Source organism: Archocentrus centrarchus, chromosome 19, assembly GCF_007364275.1.
Source record: "Archocentrus centrarchus isolate MPI-CPG fArcCen1 chromosome 19, fArcCen1, whole genome shotgun sequence".
Taxonomy (NCBI): Eukaryota; Metazoa; Chordata; class Actinopteri; order Cichliformes; family Cichlidae; genus Archocentrus; species Archocentrus centrarchus.
Window position 1 is genome coordinate 23,103,624 of NC_044364.1, and position 12,292 is coordinate 23,115,915.

The 12,292-nt window shown below is 40.0% G+C and overlaps 1 protein-coding gene across 1 annotated transcript in view; it reads right to left on the minus strand.

The window, feature by feature from the left end:
* Nucleotides 1-11,279: 11,279 nt before the first annotated feature.
* The window catches only part of rbfox3a (RNA binding fox-1 homolog 3a), a 172,331-nt gene continuing 171,318 nt past the window's right edge, over nt 11,280-12,292 (minus strand). Inside the window, exon 12 of the mRNA XM_030755383.1 lies at nt 11,280-11,398. Within this exon, the coding sequence (XP_030611243.1) occupies nt 11,396-11,398 (3 nt within the window). The 3' untranslated portion in view covers nt 11,280-11,395. The remainder of the gene's footprint in view (nt 11,399-12,292) is intronic.

Consider the following 12,292-nt stretch of genomic DNA (forward strand, 5'->3'; position numbering starts at 1 on the left):
GGAGCTGATGTTGAGCTCCCATTTCAGGTCCTGAGAGATGGTGGTTCCCAGAAACTTGAAGGTTTCCACATTCGTCACAGGGCTGTTGGTTATAGTGAGGGGAATCATTGATGAGGGGTGTCTTCTGAAGTCCACTGTCATCTCCACAGTCTTAAGCGTGTTTAACTCCAGGTTGTTCTGACTGCACCAGAGCACCAGCCGTTCAACCTCCCGCCGATATGCAGACTCATCACCGTCGTGTATGAGTCCGATGACTGTTGTGTCGTCCGAAAACTTAAGGAGTCGGGTCTGTCGATGTGCAGTCGTTGGTGTAGAGGGAGAAGGGCAGTGGGGACAGGACGCATCCTTGTGGAGCTCCAGTGCTGATTGACAGCGTGTCTGAAGTGATTTCCCCCAGCCTCACTTGCTGTGTTCTGTCTGTCAGGAAGCTGGTGATCCACTGACAGATGGCAGGAGGTACGGTGAGCTGAGAGAGTTTGGAGGAGAGGATATCAGGTTTTATGGTGTTAAACGCAGAGCTGAAGTCAACAAACAGGATCCTAGCATGAGTCCCTGGGCTGTCAAGGTGTTGTAGGATGTAGTGCAGTCCCATGTTAACAGCATCATCCACCGACCTGTTTGCTCGGTAGGCAAACTGCAGGGGGTCCAGCAGGAGTCCTGTGACATTCTTCAGGTGAGCCAACACCAGACGTTCAAAGGACTTCATTACCACAGACGTCAGTGCGACAGGCCTGAAGTCATTTAGTCCTGTGATGGAGGGTTTCTTGGGTACTGGAATGATGGTGCATTTTTTGAAGCAGGAGGGGACTTCACACAGTTCTAAGGATTTGTTGAAGATCTGCATGAAGACCAGAGCCAACTGGTCAGCACAGGTTTTGAGGCAGGAGGGGGAGACACCGTCTGGGCCTGGTGCCTTCCTGATCTTTTGACTCCTGAAAAGCTGGCTCACCTCCTTTTCATGTATTGTCATTCCAGTAGAAACGGTGGTCTTTAATTCTATAATTAAATTTGGGGGAAAATACTTTCCATCAGAAATGTTTTGCCATTTTTAATGTGTACAGCAGCTCTTTAGCAGCTTACTTCTGGTATAAAACAGCTCTGACAGCAGGTGCAGTGTGTGGCAGGCGTGCTGAGATCACTGTTGATTCTGACTAAATCCAGTTTCATTTTTATTTATAATGCTCCAAATAAAAACAGTCGCCTTAAATTGTAAGGTAAAGACCTTACAGTAGGACACAAAAGAACACAAGTAGCCTGTTTGTTGTTTGGTTTGATGTGCGCCAACTGTCTTGTAACTTGTATTTTGACTCGAGGACAGGATGTAATCTCTGCTGCCAGGGCTGGGAAGGTATAATCCAATTATCAGAGACTTCCTGTTCCATCCCTGCCTCCAAACAACATCCATGGAAATGCAGAGTCTGTTTGTATGTATGAAGCATTTCATATACCAAAGTGACGTGTTGTCTGCCCATTCTTCTTTCATGGAGTCAGAATGAATGTATTGATATATTTTTAACGGAGCCGATAGGACAAAAGCAAACAGCTGTGTCTGTGACTGACTGTCACATCAGTGAGTGCACAGCAGCAAATGCACCAGTGTTTGAAGAGCATGTGCAAGAAGCAGTATACCCAAAATCCCTCTCTAAAGCAGGGAGGTCAAACTCAGTTTCTTGATAATCATATTCAAGTCCAAACATCCAAATATATCTATTGACATACTTTGATTTAAAAAGTTATGTTTTGTATTGATTTTTCATGTTAGATTTGGCAAACATAAAGCCCTCAACAAGCCCACAAAATGTTTTATTAGCTTTTATCATATTTATTAAGATAAAATGATACATTCTAAATGCAGTTCTACACAAAGATTACAATATAACTACGTATATGACAGCTAGTTTGACAAGCATCGAGAGACTGCTGCTGGCTGTGTGTGAAAGCAGAATAAGGATTCTTTCATTTTGTTCTTAAATATGTTTCTGCAGGTCTCGCAGTTTGAACACTACCACTCTACAGGTGTGTGTAGGAAATGAAAGATATCTGATGAGGTCGTTTCCCTGAACTTTGCAGCTCAGCTTTCTGACACTTTGTTGTCCTGCAGCTGCAGGCCTTTCCCCAGACTTTCTGAAACCTCTCTTCCCCGTTTATGACTCCATATCCTGGAAATCTATCTGGATTCAAACATCCTGTCTGCAAAGTATTATAATAATAATAAACAATACCCACCACAACATGAACCTGTTATTTTTTTGTTGACTTAATTATGTGTACTTATTTATTCGTTTATATTTATATTTTTGCATTCTGTGACTAACAAATCATACTACAATTTCATTATACTAATAATTTGTGCTGCATACTGATGATTAAAATGGTCTTGAATTAGAATCAGAAAAATATTCAATCAGCGCTTTTTACCAGTTTGAGTTTAGGCTTATCCTGACATCTAGTGGATATTTAGCAAAAGTGCAGCGAATAGCTGCACTTACGATTGTGGAAGAATTCTGTCAGCTCTGTGTCATCTTTAATATATTTATGTATTTTTTGCACAGCCTAGCATTAAATCCACATGCACAACATTTATAAACATTTCAGAGGAAATCCCCTCTGAACCTGACGTGCACCTCTCCAGAAATGTAACGATGCAGCCCACACTGATTGTGATTAATGTGTAGGGTTCAGACGGGTTTCTGGTTATGCACATAGGCCTCACAAAGACCCAGCACAGAAGTCTAAATCAAGCCTTATACTGATTGGTGGGCACTTGTTCTGCCTCTGTCTCCAGAGCTGAACAGAGAAACATATTGTTCCGAATTGTTCCTCTTGGATCCGAGGTTCAACTAGCAGACAGACCCTCCAATCTAATTGTACATCCTGTATAATGACAATAAAGGCATTCTATTCTATTCTATTCTATTCTATTCTATTCTATTCTATTTTTCCAGCACATTGACATGGACCTTCCTGGGGAGGCTGAGGAGTGTGATCTCCTGATAGTTGGAGCACACCCTCCAGCCCCCCTTCTTGAAGATGGGGACCACCACCCCAGTCTGCCAATTCAATGGCACCTCCCCACCTCCTCCAGTAAGGAGAACGAGATTGCACGGCAGTAAAATGTGATTTAAAAGCGATATCAGCATCAAAATGTCTGGCTGTTTTGTGTTTGGCTGTCAGAATTGCTACTCTACCAAAAGCAGACTGAAGTTGTACCTCAGACAGTTGCCCCAGACAAGCCTTTTATTTCAGTGCTCTGTACTCTGAATCACCAGATTCATGATTTTCTCCAACATGAATCACATGTTTTTTTACAACAGTGTTGCATTTTACTGGTATAATTTTTATCTTCTTCATAGATTTTTATTTGATAACCACTTGAAAATGTCTCAGGAGTAGGTGGCACTCAGGGATTATTTTCTGTGAAGGAAACATCATAACATGACTTAGCAAGTTGATAACCAGCTTCATGTGTCATTTTTTTTTTTTCTTTCATTTTTGGCCACAGCGGCTTTTATGGGCAGTGGAGAGAGACAGGAAATGGGGGAAAGATACAGGGGAAGACACGCAGGCAAATTGGCACCGGGCCGGGACTAGAACCTGCGCTGCCCGCACTGCGGCATATGTATGTGGTCGCCGGCTTCACCACTAAACCACCCAGGCGCCCTTCATGTGTCAGGTTGGTCCCCTGGTCGCAAAGTCCAGGTAATGAATATGACTGAGAATTCCCCATCTCAATGTCTGCTAATGATCCGCTTAATTGCTCTGGAAGCTGTAAGGATACACTTAGTTTTTCACAGGACTGCAACTACCTGAAACATAAGAACATTTCACCCACAAATGAGTGATTCATTGATATCACTTGGCCACTTGAGTACAGTGGGCTCATTACCATGTTCAAGAAAGGAAGATGAGATAACTTGAACTTTGTGACATGGCGTGTTATCCTGTTGGAAGCAGCCAGCAGAAGATGGTCCCACACCACTATCAGCAGCCTGAGCCATTGATACAGGGAAGGATGGATCCATGCTTTTATGTTGTCTGTCTTCATGTGCTGTGTGGTGTATTGTGTTTAAACCAAATTCTGAACCCCTGTATCTTCTATGGTCCAATTTTGGCCACCCCATGTGAACTGTAGCCTCAGTTTTCTGTTCCTAGCTGACAGGAGTGGCACCTGGTGTGGTTTTCTGCTGCTGTGGCTCATCTGCTTCAAGGTTTGATGTGTTGTGCCATGAGAGATGCTCTTCTGAACACTGTGGTTGGAACAAGTGGTTATTTGAGTTGTTGTTGCTATCAGTTGTTGTAGCGTTTGTGCTTTGAACTTATATTATTTAATATTTTGGCATCTGAGTTATTAGTTCTAGTTTTTTGTTTAGGTTTGGTTTTCTGTTTGTGTTTAGTATTTATGTTCTCAGGCTATGGTTTACATTCAGTTCTTTGTTGGTTATCCTGTCTCTGTCTGGTGTTTAGTTACTTCCTGTTTCATAATGCTAGTCTTCTGTGCCTTCTGTGCCTTGAGTTTACTTGTGCTTCCCCTCGGTCTTGTTAGTTTGAGTCTGTTCACCTGTTTTTCCCCGGCTGTACTGTGTCCCCCCAGTTAGTCGCCTGTGTATTTAAGGCCTTTGCTAACACGTGTTCTTTGTCGTGCTGTCTGTTGTCTGTTTTGCTGGTCTGCCTGAGAAAATCCCAGTATCACCTTGAGTTTGGATTTATGAACTTTGCTTTCTTTTGAACTCTTTTGAAGCCTTCAATAAAGGTCATTTTTTTGTTTAATCCTCATGCTATCTCCTCTTCTGCATTTCCACCACTACACATCATGACAGTTGCCTTCCTGCCAGCTCAAAGTAGTCTGGCCATTCTCCTCTGATATCTGATATAAACAAGGGAACTGCCACTCACCGGATATTTCCTCTTTCTCAGACCATTCTCCGTAAATCCTGGAGATGGCTGCGTGGGTAAATCCCAGGAGATCAGCAGTTTCTGAAACTCAGACCACCCCGTCTGTCACCAACTACCACGGCACATTCAAAGTCTCTTTAATCCTCTTTCTTCCATATTTTGATGCTTGCTTTGAAGTTCAGCAGGTCATCTTGACCATGTCTACATGCCTAGTTGTTTTGAGTTGCAGCCATGTGATTGTGTGATTAGATATTTGTATTAATGAACAGCTGAACAGGTGCACCTAATAAAGTGGCTGAATGTGTATTTATATATTTTTTACCATTTAATTTGACCTGTTTATGTTAGATGGCTGAATTGTTTGACACATCATAATATTCAGTGACCCAATGCATTCAATGTGCCTTCCTCTAACTTCCAAACTTACTAAACCTTAGCTTAACCCCTTCGGTCACTGCCTGCACAACTGTGTACATCATTATCTATAGTTATATATTGTACTGTAATATTCATTTTCTGACATCTCCTGTCTAAAAAGATTTTGTAGGCTGAAGATTTTTTTTTTGAATATATTTGAATCGTGACTGAAGGGGCTAAACTGCTAGCCCAAACCAAGTCAATCAAAAGAGGAGTTTCAGAGGAAAGAAATGTTTATTAATAATAACTGTAATAACTGTGATAATGATGTACGAATATTGTAATAAATAGTATTGTTTCTTTGAAGCACATTAAAAGCATACATAAATTAACCAGTTAAAAGAAATACCCTCCAAACTCAGCATGGCACAGGCGTGAACACGCGCGCACACACACACACACACGCACGCACGTGCGCACACACACACAAATCTGTGTGTGTCTGTGTACATGTACAGCATCACTTGCACAGGTTCAGTGAAGTCACAGTCACACATTTAAAGTCTCTTTGTTCTAATATATTAATACAAGATTCTGCTATTGACATAGAGAACGATACATAAAGAGTAGAAAAGCACACTGAAGCCTCAAACACATAAAATAGACTAAAAGCAGACTAAGAAAAAAAATAAAATAAATACAAACATGGAAGTAAGGTCATTTCTTTTCTTTCCATTTTTCTCACTAGTCACCATTCACACCTTTGTGCTTTGGGATCTGCATAGGACAGGGAGGCATTTGGGAGTGATGAATATTCAAAGGCAACCGGATAATTTTCGCATAAGTCAAAACTGCTGGAAGGAAACGTAGCAGGTCACACTGCCACATACAAATTCAATCAATCCTGTCTTCTGTTTGCATTTTTAAGGTGTGTGCAGGCCTTTCACACTGAAATTAGTCACAAAGTGTTTATATTATTTAAATTAAACTTTGGGTATTTATCCTGTAACTACGAGCTGATTAGCTGCTCAGCTAACTTTCTGAAACTTCTCATTTCACAATAGAAAATACAGTAAACAACCGTCAAAAAGGCCTGATTACATTCAGTTTTCCTCAGTACCACCACATAACAAATACTACTTTATTTTTATTTATTTATTCATTTTTTACAAAGAGAGAGAAGCTTGTTAAAGGTAAAGTGAAATTGGCATTTTTTTTCAAAGCATTATTTTGAGCACTGGTTCATGCAAACATGTAACTATAAGGAGGGGTTGACGTGTTGGCAAAGGGTGGAGCAGAAGAGGACGCGGAGAAAAATCATGAGCTTATTCACTTCAAAGCAGTTAGAAATTCTTTGTTTTTTATTTGCTGTTTTTATTTTTAATACAATGGAAGAAATGGTGCAAAGAAGACAGTGATAGTAGGGACTCAGAAACTACCATTGCACTTCCTTTGTGCCCCAAATCCAGCCTTCATTTTCCCAAGTAATTCCACATGTAGATTTAGAAAGAACTGCATAGTTAAGGTGAGGCATATGGGTAACAAATCAGAATGCCAATGGTGTCATCATTCGGTAGTGATAATATTGTCCAATTAACAGTTAGTTCTGCTGCTGACAAAGAAAAAAAGTTAACAATTTGAATAGTTTGAGTTTTTCAAACACAGCAGAACAGAAAATGCGTGTTTGTTATTGTTGTTTATGTGGTTTCTGAATTGCCATCTAAACAGTTTGGTAGCCTACTTAGGAAAGAACACTTGTTGGAAATATTTAAAGGTTATTTAAAGAGTAAATATTGCAAGATCACAGTATAACTTCTACACATTTACAACACCACTCCAGACTGACTACATTTCAGTTGAATGGAATTATTTTGTGGCCTGTCCAACATCTTTTGCTTTTTCAGTGAATGATTGAATTTGATGATTCGCGTTTTCACTCGACTGCACGGGTTAAGTTATTTACATGTATGTTGTCTAAAATATCTTCCAGCTTTTGTTTTGTGCATAGTTCTTGCATTTGTGCTCACTGAGCCTGATCTCATGTGAAATAAGAGACATCTTTTATTATGATTTGGATGATGTGGGCATAAAGGTAATTAAGCAAAGAGTTAAATCATAACACACCTGAACCTCACTGGCTTATTTAAATGATAAGAAAAAGGATAAGCATAGCAGGACCACCTTCACTTTCTGTGAGAGTCTGCACACATTTTAGAGCTTTTTGAAGTAAGATAATTCATTTAAAGAAAATCTTACTTGTCAAATAGATGAGCCAATAATGGTGAAATACCCTTAAACCAGCTGTTGGCATGATTAGGGCTCATGTGTGAAGAATCTGTAGTGTCCTTTAGTTTAAGCAAACCTGTCAAACAGTGACAGAACAAGTGTACTGGTGACTTTATGGTGGAGGTCAGGGGGTTACCGGGGGAGGTAGGTGTGGTTTTGGCTTATGGGTTGATGTTGGGCTCAAGCTTGTAAGAGGGGCAAGAGGGGGATGAATGAGGTCTGGTTGCCAGTAGGTTTAAGAGAGTAATAGCTGCTTTAGGGCTTTTATCTGAGGTATACACAATATAAATAAATGGGAAATGTTTTGCAGAAGACCCATATAGGTTTTGGTAGGAAGCACAAGGATTTTTCACATCTCTTTACTCTGATGTGTGTGTTCTTGAATCCAAAGATTGGGTTTTCAGATTAGAACAGGGAAGGATCAAGGTAGAAGGCCATGCTAGCTTGAACAGAGGTTTTCTCGAGGTTACATTATTGAGCCAGAAGGACCACAGCTACAATTAAAAGCTGCTTCACACCTTTTGATAATCTCTCCAACCAGCAATGGATGAACAGCATCTACAGTACATGTAAACAAGGCAAAAGAACACACAAAAAGATAAAAATAAAATAACACAGCAGCGATCAGAGGATACCTGGATCCCTGCTAAGATTGACATCGTTAGTTGTTTTTTTTTTTTTCCTGTTAAGTCCCAGTTCATGTCCATCTCAGCTGCCTCATCCCACTGCAGTAACTTTTTCCCAGATGAACAACTCAGCAGTGGAATGTTGAGGGATGGTGCTGTACAGGCATCCTTAATAAAATCTGTCCACGCGACACATTCACAGATGCTCATTTAGTCTTTGAAGTAGTGTGTAGACATTCATGTTGAGAACAGTACTGTATGGACAACCATTCTTTTCACTGTGGCACATAACTGAGAGAAATAAATGCAGCAATATGTGAGGTAACAGTGGATCCTGTCAGACAGAACACCAGAGTACTGAGTGCATGAAAACCGGAGAGGACGAGGAAGAAAAAGAGAAGATAGAACAGCGAATTCTGTTGACTGCATTAAAGTGATCTCTGCCCTCTGACATACTGGAGATCTCTGAGACAGCCACCAACCCAGGGGGTAGACAACATCATGGAAACATGACATAACAATTGTCATAATAATTGAGTCACAGCTGTAAAGGCACTCTCAAGGCTAGTGAGCAATCAGCTTTAAAAGAGAGAATTTGTCCAAAAAGGATACATTTAAATATATTGAAATGTTTTAAATAACTCAAGATACAGCAATAAAAATGCCTCATTAGTTAATAAAGAGCTCTCGTGAAAGCTGCTGTTTCACAGCTGCACTCAGCATAACCTTGGGCTGCCTTAATTCTGTTACACTGAGTCTGCTGCATAGTCCAGAAGACTAACCCTCACACATAATCCCCAGCGTTAGACAGTTAGATCCAAAAGGAGCACAGGAAAAATCAATTATTGTGGCCTTTGAGAAATATGACTTATGAGTTGTTCCTGTTGGACATGTAACACCTCCATCACTTCATAAATCACAAAGCTGATTTGGATGAGTAGAGTTCATGTGATTACTGAGTCTTGCATCTGTTCATAGACTATATCATGTACACTAGGAAGTGCTAAATTCAGAGCTAGTAGGTTATGCATTGAAGTCATAGTGCAGTAACAGTTGAATCTTCCTCTGAATTGACATAAAGGTGTAAACAAGGTTTCAGTGTGTCAAGACACCCTATCTATAGACGTGGTATAACACCATAACATGCTGTGTAACATCCACAAATCTTGCATGGCAAACAAGTGTATGTCAAAGTGGCCTCCAGTGGAAACAGGGCTTCAGCAGGATCTAATGCACTACTAAACATGTCCTTTGCTTGATCCGCTTCGCGACCTCACATCAATCTGTACATACGTCTCCTCTTTCTTTGTCATCCTGTTCCTCACCACATACACAGAACTCACCCTTAGCACCTTGATTACACCAAAGATCCCAAAAAGAAAAAGTCCCAGGTCACTTTCTTTCTTGTTGTACTCGTCACATCAGCCTGGATAATAATTCTGTATCTGTTCCATAGTTCTGTCATTCCTACTGCAGCAGGACGTGTTTATTCCTTATAAATGTTTCCCTTAGGATTACTTCTTATTCTTTTTTTTTCCTTCGGACAGGATGTGATCATGAGGAGGAGGTCCAGCATATTATCAGAAACATTTTACTATATCGTTTACACGTGTAATAAATATACAGAATACTGTTTTTTTTTTTTTAAAGCACATATAAAACAACATCATCTACCTAAAAAGTTTAAGTTACATTCAGTAGCTGAACTAAGGAGAAACAAAATGACATGAAACAACAGAATAACACATCACACAAGTAGAAACCTCATTATACTTACATGGAGTCCTGCATGAAAGTTGAAAAATCAAAGGCAAACAAGTCCAATAGTTGGAAATCACAAATAGATATATCTATATTTATATATAAATACTTTCTTCTTACTGGCAATACAATGAATACAACATTAGTAGATGGCTACAACTGACTCTCCACCGTGCCTGACAGCATGTTATTAGTACAATGTTTAAATATAGAAGGATGTCAGTAAAGTAGAGATCCATAGAAATAGAAAGGTTTGCAGAGACTTGCTGTAAAACTTTGCTCGTGTCCCTTTTATATGAGTTGTTTTGAACCCGTCCCTCCAGCTGTCATTCCCTGTTTAAGGAAGGATGAGAGTTTCCCACGTTGAAGCAGACAGTTTCCATTTTTCACCTTTTTACTCTTCCCACACTGTCTGATCCCCACCCCCACCCTGCCCTTGCCAACACAATGCACAAAGCAGTTTACTACACAGCACAGTCACCTAAAACCACAAGACTATAATGACATGTGACATCAGGGGCCTACTACTGAGTTTCGGCACTCCCCCCTGAACTTCAGCAAAACGTGCGAAGTTCTCAAGTAAACCCCTATCCTCCCTTTTTTCTTATCTCCGTTTGCACACCCCAGTATATTCACATTGTTTTTGGAATCCATGTAAAAGGCAGACTGCTTGACTAATCAGAAATGTAACAACTACACTACAGAAATCCATTTGTGGAAGACGGGCTCAAAAAGCTTTTATCTCATTATGTAGTGACAGGCCTGCTGGACCAGCTACCCCACACACCTTAACTCTCTCTCTCACACACACACACACACACACACACACACACACACACACACACACACACACACACACACACACACACACACACACACACACACGCACTCTAAGTCACTGAGTGGGCAGCATCCCCACCTCCTCCAGCAGAAGGTAAGGTGTGTGGGGTGCGGTGGCTGACCTTCAGAAGACAGCGGGGGGGAGCTGGCATCTCCTCACCTCACCTTCCTCTTCTAAACTGCACACATGACATTTTCCCCAGCGTTTTTTTCCCCCTTTCTTTTTTAAAACATACTTATATAATACACACATATGATATATAATATGTATATACATAGAGTACCGTTTGCTCTTTTTGGAAATCATAAACTTAAAAAAGTTTACAAAAATAAAAATGTTTTATAGTGACCTTTCTATTTGGTCTCTTACGCTCAGCAAGGCTTGTTTTTCAGGAACTAGAGCTGGTGGGCTCCACCCCTCCTTCCAGTCTGCACACTCAGTGGTCCTGGCCTTACAAAGCAGGCCCTTTGTCCATCCCTTCAGATCCCTTCATTCTTGAAAGAAGGCCTCCTTTACAAATCTGCGTATTTTCGTTTAGTTGATCTCTGTTAGTGTCCTTCTGTGTCCACGCTGATCTTCTCTCTCTCTCTTTTTTTTTTAGATGTCCATCTGTACTCACTTTTTCTTTTATTTACTAAAAAAGAAGGCAAGAGCAAAAAAAAAAAAAAGCAAGTCAGTGTAAATACACATACATCTAATACATCTTCACTGGTGATTGGCTTTTACAATATACTTTATTTTTGTAGAGAGAAAAAAATGCTGCAGCATCATAAACATAATCTGATTTAGTGTCAAATGAAAAACAAAAGCATCTCCTGCAAAAACAGTATTATAAGACCACACCAACACAGTTACACAGCAGCAGTGCACACAGCTTAAATCCGAACAAAGGAACGTTTCACAGCTTCAAGTCACCATCAGGTTTTGACCTTTATTTGTTTGTTGTTTTGCTAAGAATGAGATACTTTGTGAATTACAGCAAATGCCTCAATATGCTCCATCCATCTATTCCTTGATTCTATAATGTAGTCTAATTTTTAAATATGAATTAGCAATTTATTGGGCAAATGCAAGTCATTGCATCCGGTTTCTATTAAGATTTTACACAGTATCCCATCTTTTTGGAAAGGAGGTTGCAAATATTCTTTAGGGTTCAGATCACATTCTAGTTTATCGTGTTTTCTTAGCTGTGATTTTTGTTAGTTTTGTGAGGAATCTTACTACATCACATCTAGAGCCAATATCATAAAAAAAACAAGAACCAAGAGACTTCATATATTTATAAATTACAGGAAAAATATGAAAGGTGTAGAAGGCCGAGAAATAAAGGGTTGTTTTATAACTACGCTGCTCAATAAATGAATAAAATAAAAATAAATTAAAGGAACACTTTTTAATCAGAGTATTGCATCAAGTCAGTTAAACTTCTTGTATATTGATCTGGTCTGTGGTTGTTAATCAGTTTCAGCTGCTTTGGTATTAATGAAATTAAAAACTGGTGCACTAGAGGGGCAACAATGAGACAACC